The sequence below is a fragment of the Coregonus lavaretus genome, assembly GCF_964263955.1.
Source record: "Coregonus lavaretus genome assembly, chromosome: 31".
NCBI lineage: Eukaryota > Metazoa > Chordata > Actinopteri > Salmoniformes > Salmonidae > Coregonus > Coregonus lavaretus.
The window spans coordinates 38,903,219-38,929,496 of NC_140018.1; the positions used below are offsets into that span (position 1 = coordinate 38,903,219).

The 26,278-nt window shown below is 42.2% G+C and overlaps 1 protein-coding gene across 3 annotated transcripts; it reads right to left on the reverse strand.

Moving 5' to 3' along the window:
• Positions 1 to 4,664: 4,664 nt before the first annotated feature.
• Positions 4,665 to 26,007, reverse strand: LOC311106933 (eukaryotic translation initiation factor 5-like). Of its 3 annotated transcripts, XM_084149330.1 has the most exons (12): positions 25,914 to 25,960; positions 25,461 to 25,652; positions 24,314 to 24,593; positions 23,641 to 23,722; positions 22,911 to 23,083; positions 16,551 to 16,662; positions 15,737 to 15,852; positions 15,096 to 15,257; positions 9,930 to 10,091; positions 8,692 to 8,856; positions 8,357 to 8,497; positions 4,665 to 6,457 (listed from the first exon to the last, which is right to left on the reverse strand). In XM_084149330.1, the coding sequence occupies exons 3-12, from the start codon at positions 24,383 to 24,385 to the stop codon at positions 6,368 to 6,370; spliced, it is 1,275 nt and encodes a 424-aa protein (XP_084005456.1). In that variant the 5' UTR covers positions 24,386 to 24,593; positions 25,461 to 25,652; positions 25,914 to 25,960; the 3' UTR covers positions 4,665 to 6,367. The 3 variants fall into 3 exon arrangements, with proteins under 3 accessions (XP_084005456.1, XP_084005457.1, XP_084005455.1); XM_084149331.1 differs by lacking the exon at positions 25,461 to 25,652 and having other exon boundaries at positions 25,914 to 26,007; XM_084149329.1 differs by having other exon boundaries at positions 25,461 to 25,964.
• Between the last annotated feature and the right edge of the window lie 271 nt (positions 26,008 to 26,278).

Sequence of the window (26,278 nt, forward strand, 5' to 3'; positions counted from 1 at the left end):
CATTGATGTCCTCACTATTATTCTACAATGTAGAAAATAGTAAAAATAAAGAAAAACCATGGAATGAGTAGGCGTGTCCAAACTTTTGACTGGTACTGTAAATATTAGGACGAGCAATGTCGGAGTGGCATTGACTAAAATACAGTAGAATAGAATACAGTACATATTAGATGAGTAAAGCAGTATGTAAACATTATTAAAGTGACTAGTGTTCTTTAATTAAAGTGGCCAGTGATTTCATGTCTATATATATAGGGCAGCAGCCTCTAAGGTTCAGGGTTGAGTAACCTGGTGGTAGCCGGCTAGTGAAGGCTATTTAACAGTCTGACGGCCTTGAGATAGAAGCTGTTTTTCCAGTCTCTCGGTCCCAGCTTTGATGCACCTGAGCTGACCTCGCCTTCTGGATGATAGCGGGGTGAACAGGCCGTGGCACAGGTGGTTGATGTCCTTGATGATCTTTTTGACCTTCCTGTGACACCGGGGGCTGTAGGTGTCCTGGAAGGCAGGCAGTGTGCTCCCGGTGATGCGTTGGGCAGACCGCACCACCCTCTGGAGAGCCCTGCGGTTGCGGGCGGTGCAGTTGCCGTACCAGGTGGTGATACAGCCCGACAGGATGCTCTCAATTGTGCATCTGTAAAAGTTTGTGAGGGTCTTAAGGGCCAAGCCGAATTTCTTCAGCCTCCTGAGGTCTTCACCACACTGTCTGTGTGGGTGGACCATTTCAGATTGTCAGTGATGTGTACGCCGAGGAACTTGAAGCTTTCCACCTTCTCCACTGCTGTCCCGTCGATGTGAATAGGGGCATGTTCCCTCTGCTGTTTCCTGAAGTTCACGATCAGCGCCTTTGTTTTGTTGACGTTGAGGAAGAGGTTATTTTCCTGGCACCACTCCGCCAGCGCCCTCACCTCCTCCCTGTCTCGTCATTGTTGGTAATCAGGCCTGCTACTGTTGTGTCGTGTGTAAACTTGATGATTGAGTTGGAGGCGTGCGTGGCCACGCAGTCATGGGTGAACAAGGAGTACAGAAGGGGGCTGAGCACGCACCATTGTGGGGACCCTGTGTTGAGGATCAGCAAAGTGGAGGTGTTGTTCCTACCTTCACCACCTGGGGGCAGCCCATCAGGAAGTCCAGGACCCAGTTGCAAAGAGCGGGGTTCAGACCCAGGGCCCTGAGCTAAATGATGAACTTGGAGGGTACCATGGTGTTGAAGGCTGAGCTATAGTCAATGAACAGCATTCTTACGTAGGTATTCCTCTTGTCCAGATGCGATAGGGCAGTGTGCCATGCGATGGTGACTGTATCGTCTGTGGATCTATTGGGGCGGTAAGCAAACTGAAGTGGGTCTAGGGTGTCAGGTAAGGTAGAGGTGATATGATCCTTAACGAGCCTCTCACTTCTGTCATCATGAAATGCTTTGAGTGCTACGTTGCAATAGTCATTTAGTTCAGTTACCTTTGTTTTCATGGGTACAGGAACAATGGTGGACATCTTGAAGACTGGGATAGGGAGAGATTGAATACGTCCATAAACACTCCAGCCAGCTGGTCTGCGCATGCTCTGAGGACGCGGCTAGGGATGTCGTCTGGGCCGGCAGCTTTGCCACAGAGAATGAGAGCCCATTGTCCTTGGGAGCGGGCCACGTCGGTGGAATTGTGTTATCCTCAAAGCTAGCGAAGATGGTGTTTAGCTTGTCCGGGAGCAAGACGTCGGTGTACGTGACATGGCTGGTTTTCCCTTTGTAATCCGTGAATGTCTGTAGACCCTGCCACATACATCTCGTGTCTGAGCTGTTGAATTACGACTCCACTTTGTCTCTGTACTGATGTTCTGCCTTTTTGATTGCCTTACGGAGGGAATAACTACACTGTTTGTTTCGACCATATTCCCAGTCACCTTGCCATGGTTAAATGCGGTGGTTCGCGCTTTCAGTTTTGCGCGAATGCTGCCATCTATCCACGGTTTCTGGTTTGGGTAGGTTTTAATAGTCACAGTGGAAAAACATTCCCTATACACTTCCTGATGAACTCAGTCACCGTGTCCGTGTATATGTCAATGTTATTCTCAGAGGCTACCCGAAACATATCCCAGTCCGCGTGATCAAAACAATCTTGAAGCATGGATTCCGATTGGTCAGACCAGCGTTGAATAGACCTTAGCACGGGTACTTCCTGTTTGAGTTTCTGCCTATAGGAAGAGAGGAGCAAAATGGAGTCGTGATCTGATTTGCCGAAGGGAGGGCAGGGGAGGGCCTTGTAGAAATGTCAAAAGTGGGAGTAGCAGTGGTCTAGTGTTTTTCCTAAGCGAGTACTACAGTCAATGTGTTGATAGAACTTCGGTAGCGTTTTCCTCAAATGTGCTTTGTTAAAATCCACAGCTACAATAAATGCGGCCTCAGGATATGTGGTTTCAGGTTGGCATAAAGTCCAGTGTAATTCCTTGAGGGCCGTTGTGGTATCGGCTTGAGGGGGAATATACACGGCTGTGACAATAACCGAAGAGAATTCTCTTGGGAGGTAATACGGTCGGCATTTGATTGTGAGGTCAGGTGATCAAAAGGACTTGAGTTTCTGTATGTTATCACAATCACACCATGAGTAGTTAATCATGAAACATACACCACTGCCCTTCTTCTTCCCTGAGAGTTATTTATTGCTGTCTGTGCGATGTACTATGTACAGTATATCCGGAGAGAGCCATGATTCCGTGAAACAGAGTATGTTACAGTCCCTGATGTCTCTCTGGAAGGAGATCCTCACCCTGAGCTCGTCTACTTTATTGTCCAGAGACTGAACATTAGCGAGTAATATACTCAGAAGCGGTGGATGGCTTGCACTCCTCCTGAGTCGGACTAGAAGTCCACTCCGAATACCTCTTCTCCGCCGGCGGCGTCTTGGCGCAGCCTCTTTGATAAGTTTAATTGCCCTGGGGGGTACGAACAAAGGATCCAATTCGGGAAAGTCGTATTCCTGGTAGTAATGCTGGTTAGATACCGCCACTCTGATATCCAAAAGTTATTTCCGTCTGAATGGAATAACACAAAAAAACATTCTGGGCTAATAACGTAAGAAATAACACACATAAAAACAAAAGTTGCTTAGGAGCTAAAAGCAGAGCTGCCATGTCTGTCGGCGCCATCTTGCCACCAACAGGATTTGTTATTCAAGTTAATTTATATGAATCTACAACTGGAAAGTGGTTTCTATCTACCAGTGTTGAAGGATTCAACCCTACTATATAGTATAACAATTTCTCGACATATATAGTATAACAATTTCTCGACAAAGTGTATTCTAGACAACGAAGAACATTCCTTTAGATTAAGTATTGTTGATGTCCACAATCTCTGTAAGTGCATGGTTAAGGCGTATCTAACAATACTGGTACTAAATACATCTAATGAGTTTAAGTATGCCTAACCCCTTATATGGAATACACTTAAGATGTTTATTAACTTAAATCACAGCTACAGACGGTAACATCGGTTTTGATATTCAGTTCTCTATTTGCACTCAGGCATTGGTTTATTAATTATTTTCATAGGATAGTGTAGTCTATTTTCCTATGTTGAATATACTACTTGAGTCGATGTACTGCTCTGCTATTCATTTACATCGGTGCCTTCTTGTTGTTGTTGCTGGTTTGAAGTTGAAATTGTAGGTAATAGCTCCCTCTGTTTTATGTGGGAATATGACTACTTGTATGCGCTTCATGAAATCAATTATCCTTTAAATTGAAGTCAATGGCGCCATCTTGTGAAAACGGATGATTCCATAGCATTAAACTTTGTCCTAAATATGATTGATGAGGAAAACAATTAATTTAATCCATTGTAGAATAAGGCAGTAACGTAACAAAATGTGGAAAAAGGGAAGGGGCCTGAATACTTTCCGAAAGCACTGTAGAAAGTGCCTATAGAAAGTCTACACATTTTATTGTATTACAAAATGGGATTAAAATTGATTTGTCATTTTTTGTCAACGAAATATTCATTTTTTGTCTACACAAAATACTATATCATGTCAAAGTGGAAGAAAAATTCTAACATTTTTTAAAAGATTAATAAAAAAATAACACATTAATATACCTTGATTAGAGAAGTATTCCCCCGAGTCAATACATGTTAGAAACACCTTTGGCAGCGATTACAGCTGTCTTATTTGGTAAGTCTCATAAGAGCTTTGCACACCTGTATTGTGCAATATTTGCCCATTATTCTCTTCAAAATTCTTCAAGCTCTGTCAAGGTGTTGGGGATCATGGCTTGACAGCAATTTTCAAGTCTTGCCATAGATTTCCAAGCAGACTTAAGTAAAAACTATAACTTGAACACAGGAAGATTCACTGTCTTCTTGGGAAGCAACTCCAATGTAGATTTAGCTTTGTGTTGTAGGTTTTTGTCCTGCTGAAAGGTGAATTCCTCTCCCAGTGTCTGGTGTAAAGCAGACTGAAGCAGGTTTTCCTCTAGGATTTTGCCCGTCTTTAGCTCCATCCATTTTCTTTTCATCCTGAAAAACTCCCCAGTCTTTGCCGATGTCAGCCATGATGCAGCCACCACCATGCTTGAAAATAAGGAGGCAGTTACTCAGTGATGTGTTGGATTTGCCCCAAACATAAGGCTTTGCATTTAGGCCAAAAAGTACACTCCTTTGCCTTGTTATTTTTTTTGCAGTATTACTTTAATGCCTTGTTGCATACATATGCATGTTGTGGTATATTTTTGTTATTTAGGCAGGGTATGTTACTTTCTAAATGTAATCCATTACAGTTACCTGACCAAAATTGTAATCAGTAACATGACATTTGGATGACCCAAACTCAGTAACGTAATCTGATTACTTTGTTACTTTTAGATTACTTTCCCCCTTAAGAGTAACAAAAAAAAGGATCCATCAAACAATTGTGTCGTCAGTGGTCTCTGATTTATGGTCAGACTCACGCAAGCAGAAAAAAAATAAACTTCCAAATTTTTTCAATGCTGATCTGAATGTCATTGAGAAAACAGAAAGGTGGCATAATGCATTTTTCGCAAACATCCTTTCTAAATTTATAAGCAATTCAGTTTTTCCAAAAGTATCTGTAATCTGATTACATTATTTTGCTGGTAACGTAACTGATTAGTCAGTTTTTTGTAATCAGATTACACGTAATCAGTTACTCCCCAACCCTGCATTTAGGTCATTATTGTGGAGTCACTACAATGTTGTTGATCCATCCTCAGTTCTCCCATCACAGCCATTGAACTCTGTAGCCGTTTTGAAATCGTGGTTACACCCCAAAGCAGCTCAGTTCAGAAGGACTGCATCTCTGTGGTTTAAAACATCATCCACAGCATTATTAACTTGCCCATGCTTAAAGATATATTCAATGTCTGATTGGTTATTGTTACCCATCTACCAAATCACTACCCTTCTTTACGAGGCTTTCAAAAAGCTCCCTGGCCTTTGTAGTTAAATCTGTGCTTGAAATTCAATACTTGACTGAGGGACCTCAGATGTTGAATGTATGGGACAAAGGAATGGGGAATTTTTTTTTTTTTTAATCATGTGAACCCCTATTATTTCAAAGTCCACAAACAATTGTGATTTGTTAAGCCAAATTTAAATGTCAACTAGTTTAGGCTACCCTAAACAAAGGAGGTGAATACTTGTGTAATGACTTTTTTTTATTTAAATTTGTAAACATTTGTAGAATTCCCTTTGCACTTTGACAGAGTACTGTGTAGATCAATGACAACAATTACAATTAAATCTATTTCAATCCCACTTCGTAACACAAAATGTGAAAAAGTTCAAGGGGGGCGTAGACATTCTATGGGCACCATACATCCTGATGGAGTTCCCTGTTTAATCACAGATTATGCACTTATGTGAAGTCAGTCTTGTAGATTTAGAACCTAGTGCCAAATCAAAAATGACCCCAAAGTCTTTCTCTAACCAAAGGCTGTTGCAAATCCATACAGGAGTTGCTTGTTGCACATTTTACACCAGTCATTTTAGCGTGGCATCTCCATTCTCACATGACCTAGGAAAGTCCCAAACAGGTTACACTTTACTACTTGAGATCATAACATTACCATCTGAACTGAGGAAAATATTTCAGGGAGAAAACAAATGCAGAATTTGCATTTAATTCTCTAGTATCAACCCAAAAATAAAAAGTCTTTATCCATGTACAAACATCTCATCACTCCATCTAGCGAGATTGATCAAACAAGCACAAAGTAAATAGATTAATCTCGTAAAGCTGCAGGTGGGTGGGGGTGGGTCGACCAGAACCAAAGGCATGCCGTTATTATTTTCAGCATGATCGTCAGCACGCTTGCAAGGGATTTATGTTCCATGACGGTGGAGGTTTGTTAAGTTTTGTTTTTAGATGGCGTCGATGTCAAAGTCATCCTCTTCCTCTGCAGGCTTCTCAGTCTCCACTTTCAGCTCACGGGCAGAGGCTGAGTAGACCACCTGGGAGGAAAGAAGGGGGGGGGGGTAAGGGAAATGTTAATTGGGTGAAATTAAGACACTGCAGTGTCACTCATTTCTCACCAGGCGCTTCAGTAGGATGCATAAGTAACATAAATAAATAGTGTTGAACAGACATGGTGCTTTGTCATGCAGAAAAGGGGAATCGTGTCAGCTCACACATTTCTACAATTTACATTTTAGTCATTTAGCAGACGCTCTTATCCAGAGCGACATACAGTTAGTGAGTGCATACATTTTCATACTGGTACAATGCCTTCAGAAAGTATTCATACCTCGACTTACTCCACCTTTTGTTGTGTTACAGCCTGAATTCGAAATTGATTAAATGACTAATAGGAAAAATAAAATAAAAACGATTAAAAAAAGAAATACAGAAATCTATTCTGTACACCCGAGTCAATACTTTGTAGATGCACCTTTGGCAGCGATTACAGCTATGAGTCATTCTGAGTCTGAGCTTTCCACACCTGGATTGGGAAACATTTGCCCATTATTCTCTTCAAAATTCTTCAAGCTCTGCCAAATTGGTTGTTGATCATTGCTGGACAGCCATTTTCAAGTCCTGCCCTACATTTTCAAGCAGATTTAAGTCAAAACTAACTCGGCCACTCAGAAACATTCACTGTATTCTTGGTAAGCACCTCTAGTATAGATTTGGCCTTGTGTTTTAGGTTATTGTCCTGCTGAAAGGTGAACTCATCTCCCAGTGTCTGGTGGAAAGCAAACAAGTTCTCCTCTAGGATTTCCCATATCCATAACATGATGCAGTCACTCCTATGCTTGAAAATATGGAGTGGTACTCAGCAGTGTGTTTTATTGGATTTGACCCAAACACTGTTTCAGCTCAAAAAGTTAATTGCTTTGCCAATATAATTTTTTCCAGTATTACTTGAGTGCCTTTTTGCAAACAGGATGCATGTTTAGGATTTTTTTTATTCTGTACAGGCTTCCTTCTTTTCACTGTCAATTAGGTTAGTATTGTGGAGTAACTATAATAATAATAATAATAATAATAATAATAATAATAAGCCATTTAGCAGATGCTTTTATCCAAAGCGACTTACAGTCATGTGTGCATACATTTTTACGTATGGGTGGTCCCGGGGATCGAACCCACTACCCTGGCGTTACAAGCGCCATGCTCTACCAATTGAGCTACAGAGGACCACCCAACAATGTTGTTGATCCATCCTCAGATCTCTCCGATCACAGCCATTAAACTATGTAATTATTTTAAAGTAATCATTGGCCTCATGGTGAAATCCTTGAGTGGTTTCCTTCCTCTCCGGCAACTGAATTAGGAAGGACGCCTGTATCTTTGTAGTGACTGGGTGTATTGATACACCACACAAAGTGTAATTAATAACTTCACCATGCTCAAAGTTATTTAATGTCTGCGGTTTTAAATTTTTACCCATCTACTAATAGATGCCCTTAACACTATTATTGCACGCAGGGTGAGTCCATGCAACTTATGTAACTTGTTATGCACATTTTTGCTTCTGGACTTTAGGAACGCCATAACAAAGGGGTTGAATACTTGAGACATTCAAGCTTTTCATTTTTTATTAAATTTGTAAAATGTCAAAAAACATTATTCCAAATTGACATTACGGGGTATTGTGTGTAGGCCAGTGACAGAAAATCTACATTTAATCCATTTTAAATTAAGGCTGTAACAAAACAAACATTTTGAAAAAGGTCAAGGGGTGTGAATAGTTTTTGAAGGCACTGTATCTGAATAGGTCCATGGTAAGCAGAAACCTGGTGACAGTGGCCATTTTCATGTCAGTGCCACAATACCAAACCTATGTCTATATGCGCGTGACGGGAATGAATGTATATAGGTAAAAATCAGAGTCAGTGATAAGTCATTACCTCCACGTTATCTTCATCTTCCTCCTCATCCGCCCCGCTGCCCTCGCTCTCCTCTTCCGCCTCCTTCAGCCACTTGATGAAGGGCGCTGCCTTGGCATGGATCTCTTTTGCCAGCTCCTTGGACACGTACTTCTTGGACACCTGACAAGACACACACAGGTCTGACGTGTTAGAGGTATGATGAAAAATGACTTGAGTCTCATTTCACAGGTTCTAGTGTAGGTTACGGAGTCTTTTTTCATATGTAAAATATCTTGGATGAGGAGTCTCTTGCAAAATAAATGACACTGACCTGGATAAGTTGAATAAAATAAATATCCCATCATCCCCGTTACCTTCTCAGCCCAGGCCAGGATGACGTCCTCCTCCAGTAGGTCGGCGTCGTACAGGTCTTTGAGGACAAGGGGCACGCGGGGCAGAAGCTCGGACTGGTGCAGCTTCACCAGACACTCAAAGCCCCCCAGCAGGTACTTCTGGGCCTTCTTGTTGTTGTGGGTAAACTGGACACAAGAGAAATGTTTTAAAACGGAAGGTGCGGATGGAGCTTGAGCAAAACCCAACAGCGGAATTATAGCTGTATCTATTGCCACAATCAACTTTGTTGAGGTTATGTCTGTCCAAATTGCTGGTGTTAGACTACTAAGCATATCTCCATCAACTGGTGTAGTGACACTGTTTCATGCCCTATGCGTTATGGAACTCACAGTTCACGAACACCAACTATAGACAACATTAAGCTGATGTCCATCAAATGGCATTAGGGCACTGACCTCATGCCCAACAACTGATGTTACGGCACTGACCGAATGCCAATTTGAGTAACATATCCGATCAAATGCCACACAAGTAGCGTGACAGCACTGACCTAATGCCCAATTTGCATTAACAAGCAGAGGTCCTCTGTTACGCAGTTGGAAGAGCATGGCACTTGCAATGCCAGGATAGTGGGTTCGATTACCGGGACCACCCATTCGTTTAAAAGAAATGCACGACTGACGGTCAGTCGCTTTGGATAAAAGCACTTGCTAAATAGCATGTTATTATATTAACAACTAGTGTAACAGCCCTGACCCTCATACTAGAGAGCTGCAAGACCTGCGGCCCCGGCAGGCGGTCATAGACAACTGAGATTAACATATTTTAGTCCTGCAAATTATTTCAAACGGTTGTCTTTCTTTTGTATGCGTTACCTATTGTATTAAAAGCACCTGTAACACTATTAATAAACTCTCGTATGATAATTCTGCTTCAAGTTCAGTAGCCTCCCTCTACTCTCGTGTTGTGTTGTGTGCATGCGAGATCAAATGTGCCTATGCGTGGTCTCAATTAAATAGCCTGTGTAGGCTATATGAATGGCCGGAGAAGCACGCGCAGTAGTCTTTCCATGGAAAATAAAAGGGATAGATTTTGGCAATTAGCACTTCATCTACTTCCACAGAGGCAGATTAACTCATGGATACCATTTTAAATGTCTGTGTCCAGTATGAAAGAAGATAGAGGAAGTTTTGCGAGCTAGCGTTAGCGCAATGACTACGTCTACGGGTATCTACTAGAATGCTACTCGGAGACTCACTCTGAGGAAGTGACGTTTGTACTTCTTGATCTGTTCGCGGATGTTCTCGTCCATTAAAAGCTCTGTCAGGATCAGTGGGGCCGTGTCCTTCACGTCCAGACGCTCCGCCTCGGCCAGGATCTCCTTGTCCGAAATGTTGACGGCACCGTCCTCCTTCATTTGCTGTCGAGGGAGTGATAGAATAAGCCACCCAGAGACATCACACCCTCACATCTTGATTCAGCTTTCCCCTCACTAATTTTCTTTATTCATCCTTAAAAACAACTGATCATACAGTGCTTTTTTCCACATTTTGTTAGGTTACAGCCTTATTCAAAACATTAAATTGTAAAATGTATAACTGCCTTAATTTCACTGGATCCCAGGAAGAGTAGCTGCTGCCTTGGCAGCAGCTAATGGGGATCCATAATAAATACAAATGTCCAATCAATAGAATTTACCACAGGTGGACTCCAATCAAGTTGAGATGTTTCTACAAGGATGATCAATGGAAACAGGATGCACCTGAGCTCAATTTTGAGTCTCATAGCAAAGGGTCTGAATACTTTCCGAATGCACTGTACACACACACACACACACACACACACCATTATACATATACACATGCATACACAGCGCCTTCGGAAAGTATTCAGACCCCTTGACTTTTTCCACATTTTGTTACGTTACAGCCTTGTTCTAAAAAGGACAGGTTTAGACATTTTGGAAAATGTATTAAAAATAAAAAATATTTTCATAAGTATTCAGACCCTTTGCTATGAGACTCAAAATTGAGCTCAGCTGCATCCTGTTTCCATTGATCATCCTTGAGATGTTTCTACAACTTGATTGGAGTCCACCTGTGGTAAATTATATTGATTGGACATTTGTATTTATTATGGATCCCCATTAGCTGCTGCCAAGGCAGCAGCTACTCTTCCTGGGATCCAGCGAAATTAAGGCAGTTATACATTTTAAAAACATTACAATACATTCATAACAGATTTCACAACCTATTAAGTGTGCCTCCTCAGGCCTCTTCTACCACACATCTATAACACAAAATCGATGTGTACCTGTGTGTATAGTGCGTATGTTATCGTGTGTTTGTATGCATGTCTATATGTGCTTCACAGTCCCTGCTGTTCCATAAGGTGTATTTGTATCGTTTTTTAAAATCCAATTTCACTGCTGGCATCAGTTACTTGATGTGGAATAGAGTTCCATGTAGTCACGGCTCTATGTAGTACTGTGCATCTCCCATAGTCTGTTCCCGACTTGGGGACTGAAGAGACCTTTGGTGGCATGTCTTGTGGGGTATGCATGGGTGTCCGAGCAGTGTGCCAGTAGTTCAAACAGACAGCTCGGTTCATTCAACACCTCTCACAAATACAAGTAGTGATGAAGTCAATCTCTCCTCCACTTTGAGCCAAGAGAGATTGACATGCATATTATTAATGTTAGCTCTCTGTGTACATCCAAGGGCCAGCCGTGATGCCCTGTTCTGAGCCAATTTCACATTTCTCAAGTCCCTCTGTGGCACCTGACCACACGACTGAACAGTAGTCCAGGTGCGACAAAACTAGGGCCTGTAGGACCTGTGTGGATAGTGCTGTTAAGAATGCAGAGCAGCGCTGATTTGGAAAGACACACACCTGTCTAGATAAGATCCCACAGTTGACAGTGCATGTCAGAGCAAAAACCAAGCCATGAGGTCGAAAGAACTGTCTGTAGAACTCAGAGACAGGATTGTGTCGAGGCACAGACGGACGACACGCCTCAGAAAAAAGGCACGACTGCCAGCTTTGAGTTTGCCGAAAGGCACCTAAAGTACTCTCAGACCATGAGAAACAAGATTCTCTGGTCTGATGAAACCAAGATTGAACTCTTTGGCATGAACGCCAAGCGTCACGTCTGGAGGAAACCTGGCACCATCCCTACGGTGAAGCATAGTGGTGACAGCATCATGCTGTGGGGATGTTTTTAAGCGGCAGGGACTGGGAGACTAGTCAGGATCAAGGGAAAGATGAACGGAGCAAAGTACAGCGAGATCCTTGAACACCTGCTCCAGAGAACTCAGGACCTTAGACTGGGGCGAAGGTACACCTTCCAACAGAGACCTGAAAAAATGTCTAAAAACCTATTTTGGATTCGTCATCATGGGGTATTGTGTGTAGATTGATGAGGGAAACAAACAAATGTAATCAATTTTAGAATAAGGCTGTAATGTAACAAAATGTCTAGGGGTCTGAATATTTGATATATACATTTAAAAACATTTTTCTAGCAGGCACAACCATCCAGAGCAACCAGGGTCAAGCGCCCCAACCAAGGGCACATCAACATATCTCCCACCACGTCAAAATCGGGGACACGAAGCAGCGACCCCCCCCAAGAGCTTCCCCTCAACCAACCAGAGAACCCCCCCCGAAAAACCTCTTCCTCCACGTCTCAATCTAATCGAATCCAAGGATTGCAAGTTTAAGATAAATACTTTTACTAAGAGTATTAGTAATTGACTGACCAGGTCTCGCCAAATCTACCAACATTGCTATTTCTAGGGTCAATTTTAGATTAATGTTACGCTTTTTCAGCCATTCCTGAACCTGAGACTGGAAACAGGCTACCTGAGGGCAATACCAGAACAAATGGTCTATTGATTCTGTATCCTCGCAACAAAATCTGCAGAGCGGCGACGACTGTATGCCCCAAATATTCAACATTTTGTTGGTGGCAAGAAATCAGTACAGTAATTTTAGCTGAAAAGCACGAAGTCTTGAATCTTGCGTCATTGTGTGTTAACTCAAAACACCCTTTGCCATGGAAATCGGTAAATAAAAAAAATATCTTCCCAGCTATTTTATCTGTATGGCACAGCGGTCAACATCCTGGTCCTCAAATTAAAAACGGGTATACTTTCCTATTCATGCTATTTTTGTTCCTCTGCCAGTTTTGATCCTTTATATTGAGAAGACAGACCAGTTCCCTACCTCCTCCCGCTGCCACCTGCCTCCTCAATTTTGGGGGTAATGCTGTAATCAATTGGTTGTAATTTCAATATAAAATTTACACTGAACAAAATTATAAAAACACAACATGTAAAGTGTTTGTCCCATTTTTCATGACCTGAAATAAAAGATACCAGAAATGTTCCATACGCACAAAAAGCTTATTTCTCTCAAATTTCATGCTCAAATTCATTTACATCCCTGTTAGTGAGCATTTCTCCTTTGCCAAGATAATCCATCCACCTGACAGGTGTGGAATATGAAGAAGCTGATTAACCAGCATGATCATTACACAGGTGCACCTTGTGCTGGGGACAATAAAAGGCCACTAAAATGTGCAGTTGTCACAACACAATGACACAGATGTCAAGTTGAGGGAGTGTGCAATTGGCATAATGAGTGCAGCAATGTCCAACAGAGCTGTTGCCAGATAATTTAATGTTAATTTCTTTACCATAAACCGCCTCCAACATTGTTTTCGAGAATTTGGCAGTACAGCCAACTGGCCTCACAACCGCCGACCACGCGTAACCACCCCCCGCAGGACATCCACATCCGGCTTCTTCACCTGCGGGATTGTCTGAGGGGGAGGGGGAGTGCTGAGGAGTATTTGTGTCTGTAATAAAGCCCTTGTGGGGGAAAACCCATTCTGATTCCCCAGTGGGTGGGCCAATGCCCTCCCAGGCCCACCCATGGCTGTGCCCCTGCCCAGTCATATGAAATCCATAGATTAGGGCCTAATTCATTTATTTCAATTGACGGATTTCCTTCTACGTAAAATCTTTGAAATTGTTGCATGTTGCGTTTACATTTTTGTTCAGTTTAAAACAAATATCCTTTAACATTTTCCATAAATACAGGTATTTTATCAACCAGCACATTTTAGGTCAACCATAATATTTGTTCCATCTTTCGAAGGGGATGAAATTGAAATTCTAAACAGTTCTGCATTGCTTGTTTGAAAAAGAGAATTAACAAGGTTTCATTTTCAATTAAAATCGGCAATCTGCACAAATGCAAAAAGGACATTTTCAAAACAAGGGATGAGCTTTTCTTAGTAATCTACTTGAGAACCATTTTGGGTTCAAGTAAAACCTTTGTATAAGTGAAGCTTTTAGAGAGAGGTTTAGTGCTTTTATATTTAATAATCTCAACCCACCCAGTTCATATTCATTATATAGATAGGCATGCTTTCTCTTGTCTGGTTTAGCATCCCAGATAAAGCGAAATATTTTGCACATATGATTTGAAAAACGAATCAGGAGTAGGCACTGCCATAAGTATGTAAGTAAACTGATATGACTAAAGGAGTTAATCAGTGTAATTTTTCCATAGACAGGCATTTACCTCTCCATGGTTGCAGGATCTAGCCTACTTTTAATAGTTTTCTATTGAAATTAATTGTGGAGAGCTCATTTATATATTTTGCGATATGAATACCAAGTAGGTCTACTTCACCATCAGCCCATTTTATAGGTAAACTGCAGGGTAATGTCAATTTATTATAATTTTTTAAAATCAAATACGTAATATGGTACACTTATAATGAACTTTTCTGGCCTCTGGACGAAAACCTATCCAGATCTTCAATGAGAAATTGCAGGGACCTAGCTTGCGGACTTAATATAAAAACTTGAGACGTCGGCATACATGGACACCTTTGTTTTTAAACCTTGAATTTCTAATCCTCTGTTATTTGATCTGATTTTAATAGCTAGCATTTCGATGGCCATAATGAATAGATACGGTGACAGCGTGTTTTTTTAAATCAAGAGACCTGTTCAAAAGGCAGCAACAACGTAGTTACATACCACACTGCATTTGAGCTCTGCTTAGTGCACGTTCACTTCCTTGTGGAGTCTAGCAAACCCATTTCGATACATCAGAGTTATTTTTCATTTATATACGCGAGCAATAATTAAGGCAACAGGACCCAGGCAAAATAGGCTTGAGTTTAGAGAAGTGAGGTGACACCTCTAAGGTCTCCACTGTGACCGTTGTAAATGGAATCTGTATGATGCGAGCCGAAGCGAGTCGGAACTAGGAAGGTGCGGGTTGTTTCTGTGCAGGGCTCGAGTCTTCACATGTAACCGAGTAATAAGCAAGTGTGTTATGGAGTTGACAGGACCCAGTCAAAACAGAAAATGGGGTCATTCCTGGACAGGGTCCAGAGTCTGACCTTCACAAAGTTGTAGAAGAGGTTGACCCTCTCCTCCAAGGGCTTCTCCAGGTCCTCGCTGAGAGTCAGGTTCTTAGCGTGCGCGCTGATCTCCTCCATCCTGCGCTGCTGGGCCTCCTCAGTCGTTTCCTCCGCCCAGTCTTCGTCATCGTCATCACGGTCCTAGAACATATCGATTAGATTTGAGTTATACAGTGCTATTGAAAATAAGAGGGATCAGTGGAAACTATGCCAATGAGGCTGTATGCTACAGAGAAACAAGAACAAGGGGATAGAATGGAGACTGGGGATGAGTTTCATTCCAGAAAGTTGTCCCACCCTTCTGCTCTTTCACTCCCCTTCACGGCTCTGAGACAATTGGTTAAGTGTAATAAACAGTTCTACCTAGATCATGCCATATTGCTTTTACCTATCCAGTTATATCAGATCTGTGAAGGAGAGTGAACAAGAGGGATGGGAATAGAAAATGTGCCATAACGTCAACAGTTAGGCAACTAGGCCTTTCAAGACAAGTCTCCAGGTCAAGGTCAGTCAAGCTCAACCTTCAAGCCGGTCAAGTTAAATCGAGCGCACCTCCAGTTTACAACAATGTATTTGACCGAGGTCTGGCTGGCACTGGGAGATGAAGTGCTAGTACTCACCACAGCATCGGGGGCGTCTATGTCATTGTGGTTCGCGGCTTCGCCATCACTGGAGCCGTTCTCCTTGTCCTTCTTCTTGCTCTTCTTCTCCTTCTTCTTGGCAGACCCAGTGTCCTCTGTTTGCCGTCGGAGATAAAGGCAGTCAGGACAGACGCCATTATTATACTCATTACGCTCTTTTACAATCTTTTCTCGATTCCTTGTGTTTCTCAAACAGTTACCCAGCAGGAAAAGCAGGGTTCTTTAGTGTCGTAAACTCAATAAACCGAGGTGCCCCTTCGATGATTTCAAAAACCACTGGGAGAGGAGATGCCACAGCAGATGCTGCCCTCAGAATACTGCAAAGCTCACTGCTGTTCATCTTTGACTCATGACAAAAAAAGTGCATTGTGTAAGATTACACCACGCACATTGACACCGTAATACACCACTTAACATGACTCACCTAGTGCCTTTAGAAGTTGCTTTTGTCTAGCAACATAAAATAATTGCTGCATTCATGTGTGCATTAAAATGAAGGCTATAGTGTGTCTGGAGTTGTTTTTAAACCAAGGCCACATTGAACAACCTCAGACTGAACAACCCAGTACAGTATATTCTGAAATTCCCTGACTTTGCAAGAAAACATTAGCATATTAAATGAATGGAATACCCAGAATGTCCATGCTGGAATGCATGTCTGACGAAGCGGTTTTCCAGAAATAAATAAAAGGCTTCTGTCCGGCTGCATTTGAACACATACTTTGCAATTCCCTGCTTTTCTCAGGCATTCCCAGAGAATGCATAAACCGTGTTTGATCCTGGTCTGGCTCACCTGGTGGGTTCCTCAGGATGAACGTGCAGAGCTTGTGTCGCGTGTCCAGCATGCCCCTGTAGCCGCAGGCCTTGCAGGAGTTCCCGATGGTTTGTTTCTTGGCGTTGATGTGCTGGAGGAGTGATGCATAAAAAGAAATTACAAAAATAACAACATTTTCCATATGGCCTTAGGGCTAACTCTTAATTTATACCCTTTGCTGTAGGCAAAGCAGGAACTACAATAAGCTATGCAAAATGGCAATCCTCTGTAGTTGGTAGCAAAAGTAGGCAGACGAGCGCAGCCCCAAAATTCAACAAAAACGCAAGTACGCGGGATCGCCATTTTGAGTAGCTAATTGTGTTCTTGCAGCTATAAAAACACCTGTGACCATAAATTCTGTTAAAATGTCATACCCTAAACATAATGGTGCATCATTACGGGCCAGCTGCACGGACCTAGATTATGCACAGCCCAGGACTAAAAAGTAGACTCAATGGAGTCTTGGCTTAATCTATACGAAACAAAAATATAATAAAACACATGTTAAGTATAGGTCCCATGTTTCATGAGCTGAAAAAGATGCCAGAAATGTTCCATACACCCAAAAAGCTTACTTCTCTCAAATATTGTGCACAAATTTGTTTATTTGTTAGCGAGCATTTCTCCTTTGCCACGACAACCCATCCACCTGACAGGTGTGGCATATCAAGAAGCTGATTAAACTGCATGATCATTATCAGGGCCTAAATTTAAAAACACCCACCACCTGCCAAATCCGGGTAGATTTTGGCAGGTAAGAGTTCTATTTCACCAGCCACGTTGGCGGGTGGTCAGGGCTCCACAGTGCGAGCATTTCACTCATTTGTGAATGAAAATAGTAAAGTACAATCACATTTATAGTAAAATGCTGCAGTAGCTGTTTTCAAAGTATTTCTGTCGTTTTGTTTCATAGCTGGTAAATTAAAAATCGCACAAATAAAAAAAAAACAATGAATCATATATAGCCTATCCCACCTCGCGCTGCAACACTGCCTGGCTGGGGGTTGTGCGCACGTGAAGAGCCGAGTGAAAGATTCATTTTTAGAAGCGCTGCGCACATGCATAAAAGTTAGCCTTATTTACTTGAAACGAAAGTCAGTAACACTACTTAAGTGTCAAAACACGTTATGACGCAGTCATAACACTGTCATGACAAATTGCATTATTTTATGGTTGGTTATGACACCCACAAGGCAAAACATTACACCATAGCCTACTTGTGAACAGTATGTTATAACATTTTCTGAAATTTACCATATTAAATCATTTTAAATTGTGCACAAATTGATGTAAGACATGCACCAACCCTAATGCTCTGTTGCTGATGAATGAAGGAGCAGATTTCAGTGGCCTCAATCATTCTTAAATAGAATAGTTTGGAACCACTAAGACTCTTCCTAAAGCTGCCAATCAGGGGAGAAGGGCCTTGGTCAGGGAGGTGACCAAGAACCCGACGGTCACTGACAGAGAACCAGAGATGGAAGAATCTTCCAGAAGGATAACCATCTCTGCAGCACTCCACCAAATCAGGAAAATATATTGTACAGTGGCCAGACAGAGGCCACTCCTCAGTAAAAGGCACGACAGCCCACTTGGAGTTAGCCAAAAGGCACCTAAAAAGGACTCCGACCATGTGAAACAAGATTCTCTGGTCTGATGAAATCAAGATTTAACGGGACTGGGAGACTAGTCAGGATCGAGGCAAAGATGAACAGAGCAAAGTACAGAGAGATCCTTGATGAAAACCTGCTCCAGAGCGCTCAGGACCTCAGACTGGGGCAAAGGTTCACCTTCCAACGGGACAACGACCCTAAGCACACAGCCAAGACAACACAGGAGTGGCTTCGGGCAAGTCTCTGAATGTCCTCGAGTGGCCCAGCCAGAGCCCGGACTTGAACATCTCTGGAGAGACCTGAAAATAGCTGTGCAGCGACACGCCCCATCCAACCTGACAGAGCTTGAGAGGACCGGCAGAGAAGAACGGGAGAAGTTCCCCAAATACAGGTGTTCCAAGCTTGTAGCGTCATACCCAAGAACACTCAAGGCTGTAATTGCTGCCAAAAGGTGCTTCCACAAAGTACTGAGTAAAGGGTCTGAATACTTTAGAATACTTTTTTTAATACATTTGCAGAAATATCTCAAAACCTGTTTTTGCTTTGTCATTATGCGGTATTGTGTGTAGATTGTTTCCCCCACCCCTCATTTTAAATCCATTTTAGAATAATGCTGTAACGTAACAAAATTTGGAAAAAGTCAAGGGGTCTGAATACTTTCCAAATGCACTGTACGTGATAAGCCTGTATGACTGATGATCATACTGCTTCTTGACTGTCAGTATGCTTTCTGCAAGTTATTTAAAATAAGAAAAAACATGACTAAAGCACTAATTACAACAAAGGACTTAAGAGAAACGTTCAAATGAAAGGAAACTTCGCAGGGAAAAAAACACATTTGAATAAAATGTTGATTTTGATACTTATGTAGGCGTCATAACCAGCCATAAAATAATGCAATGTCACAACAGGTGTAAATATATGGGTTAAGACAAGTTGTCAGCTGTTATGACTTAACGTGTTATGACGCTGTTTGACAAAGTGTTAACCGAAAGTCTCCCGAAGTGAGACTTTGTCCTTGTGTTTCTTGGCTATTTACATTGTTTTGTTCACAAGCTAGGTTGTTTTGCGATGTTTGAGTTTCAACGGCTAGGGAGAAGACAACACTTCTATTAATCAGACTCAATATCACAGGCACAAACATAACAAGTCGCAATACCACGGTAACCTCAGGCACTTAAAGGGGCAGGTGAACATTTGTCTCAAATGTTATGGTTCAAAGACTCAGGTCACAAAAAAATAAATACTACATTACTTCTTACTAGTAATACACTATATGACCAGAAGTATGTGGACACCTGCCTTCGAACAGGTCATTCCAAAATAATGGGCATTAATATGGAGTTGGTCCCCCCTTTGCTGCCATAACAGCCTCCACTCTTCTGGGAAGACTTTCCACTAGATGTTGGAACATTGCTGTGGGCACTTGCTTAAATTCAGCCACAGGAGCATTAGTGAGGTCGGGCACTGATGTTGGGCGATAGGCCTGGCTCGCAGTCGGCGTTCCATATCATCCCAAAGGTATCCGATGGGGTTGAAGTCAGGGCTCTGTGCAGGCATGTCAAATACTTCCACACTGATCGACAAACCATGAATGTTAGCTGGCTAGCTACATGAAAACATCTAATTAGGGTCACCTGGAAACACTGACAAACACTTTAGTTCCTACCCTGGCAATAATTCCTCCCTGGTTTATTATTTTGTTGTCATGTCAAACAATGTATTCAAGGTGCTGCCCACTATATTCCAACTACAGAATTAGAATAATTATTATATTTCCAACAGTTCAATTAACTAGGCCTATATTTTTTTGCCCATATGCTGTGCGGCACAGTGTGCACATGATAATGAAAGCGCAGGAAATGCACAAAAGTATGAACATTATTATAATTTTTTAGGGGGGGGATTAAACAGTATAAATCAGGGGTGTCAAACATTCTAATCAGGGCCTAGTGTCTGTGTGGTTTTGTTATTTTCCTTTCAATTAAGACAACCAGGTGAGGGAAGTTCTTTACTAATTAGTGACCTTAATTCAGCAATCAAGTACAAGGGAGGAGTGAAAACGCGCAGACACTCTGCGGAATGAGTTTGACACGTGGTATAACTGGAGAAAGCCCCATTGAAATCACTTAATTTATGTGGTGCCACCCTAGGGTCATGAACCAAATCAAAGCATATTTAGAACTTGTATTATAAAAATACAGCCAAATAGTCATAAATATCATATGATATTTTGTCCATATCGCCCAGCCCTATTAGTGGGTATTATGGTTGTGGAAGACATATTTAGCCTAGGTAGGCTATAACTTCACAAGCCTTGAATTCATTAGATTGCTGACTGTTAGAAATGCAGTGTATTTGACCTTTGAATGTTCTCTAAATAAGCTTTGTTGTAAAATTGTAAATCAAGATATCGTAAACTGCCCACAAGTTAAAAAAAATATATATTTTATTTGGCCATATCGTCCAGCCCTACCTCTAACCCTGGCAATTTGACTGGTAAACTCATGGGCACACTCGCAATGGCTGCCTGGTATTGCGATGCAATAATGTCCACGGTAATGTAAAATCTTCATTGAAATGATGTTAACCTCTACGGGATCGGTGTCCCGTATACGGGACGGTTGAGCTAAGGTGCGCTAATGTGATTACCATGACTGTTGTAACAGCAAACTTTACAGGACATAGACATGTTTTATATGGGCAGAAAGCTTAAATTATTGTTAATCTAACTGCGCTGTCCAATTTACAGTAGCCATTACAGTGAAAAAAATACCATGCTATCGTTTGAGGAGAGTGCACAACAACAAAAAACATATCACGGCAACTGTTTGATACATTCACCTCTGAAGGTAAATAATGTACTTACATTCAGTAATCTTGATCTGATTTGTCATCCTAAGGGTCCCAGAGATAAAATGTAGTATAGTTTTGTTTGATAAAATCCATTTTTATATTCAAAATGTAGGAACTGGGTTCTACAGTTTGAACCTCTGCTGTCTCTGGCTCCACACCCACCCCGCCTGGCTCTCTAGATGAGTAAAAGTTAGTGTGTAAGCTAATGATCCATCATGCATGACATTCTTGGGAGTGTGTAAACGTACATTTTGTATTACCATATCATTTTTGTATGTTCTCTATAGTAATGTAGTTGAAAATGTATCAATTTGGCACATTTGGCCAGACTTGATACAAAATAGTCCAGTATTGCAATGCTTCACTGGATCAATCTGAAAACACTGCTGCCATCAGGTAGCCAAAATCTAAATTGCGCCTAAACTGCAATATGTTGTGGCCTTTCTCTTCCATTTCAAAGATGATAAAACAAAACAAAAATAACACATGTTTTTTTTGTTTGTATTATCTTTTACCAGATCTAGTGTGTTATATTCTCCTAAATTAATTTCACATTTCCACAAACTTCAAAGTGTTTCCTTTCAAATGGTATCAAGAATATGCATATCCTTGCTTCAGGTTCTGAGCTACAGGCAGGTCGATTTTGGTATGTCATGCTATGCAAAAATTGAAACAAAGGGTCCGATCCTTAAGAGGTTAACTGCTGTGGCCCACGCAATGGAATGTATATTTTGTAATGTCAGTTGAATCAACAAATATTGATGGGTACACTTTCTGCTTTGCCCTTATGGGTGGCAGGTAGCTTAGTGGTTAAGAGTGTTGTGCCAGTAACCGAAAGGTCGCTGGTTCTAATCCCTGAGCCAACTAGGTGAAAAATCTGTCGATGTGCCCTTGAGCAAGGCACTTAACCCTAATTGCTCCTGTAAGTCGCTCTGGATAAGAGCGTCTGCTAAATGACTAAAATGTAAATGTAATGGGTACACTGGCAATGGCCACCAGTCCACCAATTATGCCATCATTGACTTGAATGTAGATGCCCGTTCTATTTCTATAGCAGCACATGCAGTCAGGAGCGAGGAAACAGAAATTTCCCCATCTAAATGTTGTATTTATTCCCCCCCTGAAAAGGTTATTATTACGGAGCACACGGTCATTTGGCTGGCCAATTACCATCATCCAAATTCAATGACAGTCACAGCCCTACATTCTATTTCTACTCAGCTCTTTGACTACTTCAATAATGACATAACACCTAACACAGTTTGGGCCGGACCCAGTTAACCTATGAAAGCTCTGGAATGAGTCACTGTGCACATTTAATTCCATCCAGTAAATTGTAACGGCACTGCCGTTCCATCGGAAAGCAGCCCAGCATCGACTCGTGTTGCGGGCCCTGCATAGATATGCATCGGCACAAAACAGAATCCCCCCGGCTGCAAGGACCGGCGACAGTGCTGACCTTATTAGAATAGAAACCTGCCCTGTCAGCGAAAACACGGCACAAACAGAGGGGTGGGTTCACGCCTCCCTCACTGTACAGACACCACAGGCTAACAGGCCAGAGGATGCCAAGCCCTGCAGACAAGGCTGTTTGGATGAAAAACAAAGCAAATTCCCAATGGAAGCACCATCATGTGACCCTGCTGCTGCAAACAGTGGATTTATTATTTAAAAGGGTGGCAGACCGGTCGGTCCTGGTTGGATATAGGAAATGAGTACTGTCACAAGGCAAAATGGATTGATAGTGAAGAGCTGGCATTCCCACCCTTTTCATTCGATAGCAGCGGGTGGGTCAGTTTTCAATGAGACCTTTCCCATAATCTGACAAATTGTGGACAGGAGGAAAGGAAAAGCTTTCCGGACTATTTACCAGGTCGGTTTCGGGATTTTCGCACTCTGGACACAGCACAAACTTCCGGATGAATCCGTCCAGCATGTCCTGCAGCTTGTTCGCCTCGTGGGACCCATTGACAATGAAGCGGTCGTTTTTGGCATCAAACTGGGTCTGGGCACCCAACTCACAGCCAAAAAATTTGGTGGGATCTGGACAGGGAGAACGAGAAAGACATACGTTTTTGAGTTTAGCTTTGTCCAAAGCCTTCCTATCCTCATCATCATCATAGGTTTGGGAGAGTGGGTTATTAAATATTCATAGCTAATAGGCTCTTCCCCTTTCTTTTACTAAATATAAAAGGGGGCGGACCACCACATCAACATGATTCCTCCTCCCATGGCATCAGTGTTGTAGATCAGGCTATATGCCACAATCCAAAATGAATGCAAAAGATACGCACCATATAATTTAGTTTCGATTCACTTTGGGTTGAGGCATATAGCCCAATCTACACAACCGATGTGGACTCATCTTGTCAGACTATTGAAAACATCCAACAAACTTTGATTTTGGAGTGTGAAGTCCCCTTTCAACCCATCTTTACAGATGACTGGCCACAATGGAGAGGCCAGAGAAAGTGTGCAATTTACAAGTACAGACAAATATTCCAAACTGTTTACAATCACAACCTTGTGAAATGGATGCCAATCTAGTGGGTCAGACCAGTGCCCAAAAGGCACTTAGCTGAGGAAGGAGGTATACTCACACGTGGGAGGCCTATTCAGAGACTTGGCAACGTCGGTCATGTTGACTATGACAGTCTTTATCCCATTCCCCTTGCCTTCCACCTGGAGGATGGGACGGGTGGGGGAAACAGGCTTGATTCACATTGGTCACATTCTAACAGCGTAAATACCTTTCCACTAGAGGCGGCAATTAAGATGCTCCTCACATGTGAGCCGAGCGCACAAAGGCAGAGGGGGTTCACTTACATTTAAGTACAACATTTGAGAAAAATCACATTAAATCTAAACTACTTTGAGTGGAAAGTATGTCTTGTAAAGGCTGTCTTTCAGAGGGAACATGTATTTCAGTGTTGTTTAAAGAACAAGTTTCCCCTCAGGCTATACGTGGCCTTCTTCCCTTACCGCGAGCAATTAAATGGATTGGTTAGGTCTCCACCATATTTATTTCAACGCATTTCAGTGCTCAAGAAGGAAGAGAGACAAGGGAATAAAGCTCTATGACCATTGGGACATCTCTAGGTCCCTGGACTAGTTGAGCTCTGGATACTGACCAACCCCTCATGACAACCACCACACTGTTCAATGTAAAAGTTTCCCATAACCTGAGATCTAGATTCAGATCCTGACCCCCAAATCCTAAAACATGACGGGGATGACAAACAGTGACTCCAGACCACCACGACCCGTACTCACCTTGGCGATTATACGGGGCATCTTGTAGCGGTAGAACTGGTCCAACACGCTGCGGTTGACGTTAACGGACATGATGGCTGGCCGCGAGCTTTATCAGTACGATAGGAAGATCTTGGACTGCAAATTTTTGGTATCCTCTGTCTGGCGAAGAGGGGATGACATAAACGACTGGAAGAGGGTTCGGGCTCGGACATGAAAAAGGTCTTGCCACTGAGGCTGCAAGCTCCGCGCTTGTAGGCTAAGTTCCCCGCACACAGGTTCCAACAGCTGCGCAACAGCTCTGTGAAGAGAGGGGAAGACTGTGTTGATCAATGGAAGACATTACAGCAAATAATTAATAAGTTAGTATAAAGTATGATTGGGCATTACTTTCTAGTGTCAGACTGGCACAAGACACAAGTCCCTATTGGCTTTCCACCTTTGCACACAGCCATTTAGCAGTAACACCTGCTAAATGGCACACAGCCATTTAGCAGTAACACCTGCTAAATGGCACAGCCCATATATTTATATTTTGGTTCTTTCCCATCATACTGGATATTACTGAAGGAGTCACTACTTAATTTCTCAACTTGAGAAGTATGAATAGGCCTACTTGTCCAAGCAGGCCAATTATCATTAAAGTTCCTTGGCAGGTTGGCAGTCACCACAATGTACAATATCAAATTTGCAGAGGAATAACTAGTAGACAAACAGTGGTGTAATATGGTTAGATATGCCATTGCGGCTTCCTACCTATGTAACAATAAACATATGGCAAATGCACACGAGAAAAAACTATTCCACAAACATGGCATTTAAATAATCATAAAGCATAGTGGAATATATTACATTTCAAGACAATCAGCACATGTTAATTGCACCATTGGTACGAAAACATTAATTGCCAATACAGTTAAGAACACATAACTATAAATCATCGCACATGTAACACAGGTGAGAATGGGGTTAGACAGAAAAGCACACCAGCCCTCAATTGAGCAATGTTCTGCAGAGTGCGTCATATAGTGAAGCAATGCGCGAGGGGAGAAAGACGCCATCTTGGTCCACATAGGAGGCGCATTCCCTATACAAACAGGTTTGAAATCAATTAAATACGCACTGACACAGAGCAGTAGGGATTAAAGTATAATTGAGGTTAAAATACCTTTCCCATCCGTCGCTCCTTTCGTCCGGATACTCACCGTTTTCGCAAAACAAAGACATAAACACACCGCTGGTCGCCCAGACAGAGACGCAATAAAGTGTTGTGTGGATGAGCAGTAAGGTTGCAGTAAAGTGGAGACCGAGCGGCACTAGAGTCCGCAGAGAAAACTCGAGACACCCAAAAATGGGGTATCTGTAACGAACCACAATCAAATCAGCATAACATGACACGTGTCAGCTTGCGCTATCTGTGCTGTGGTAATAATAGCTAACGTTAACATCGACACATTAGCCAACGACTATGCATAGAAAAGCTGGCTATAGTATTAGCTACCTAAAAAGGGATACAAGTTGATCTGCTCTGTTACGTTTGAATATTTGCTGATTAATACGTGTATAATAACAATTGGTCATCTAGATAGCGAACTTGATCTTCAAACTTGCTTGGACTCACCTCCAGGACGTTCTCACATAGGTGCTTGCAACGCCACTATAATGTGCTGTCAATCTACACGAGGTCCGCCACTATTCCCGCCCATTCTGGTGGCGTCATCAAATCAGCGACCTTTAGCGGCATTAAGCGACATCTTGGTCAAAACAAGTATGGGCAAAGATATTTATAACTAACCCGAGATAGTTAATAGTGGCCAGGCAAAACAAGCAAGGGAGGTAAAGCCCGAGCTTGGGAGATCCTATCTGGGTGTTGTAACATATTTCCATTAGGGAACGACTCCTCTGTGAATTGCGCGTGTGCACAAACTCAATTCAAACTTGCACTCCTAAACAACGCAATTTTTTTAAACTTTGGCAAAGCGTCAA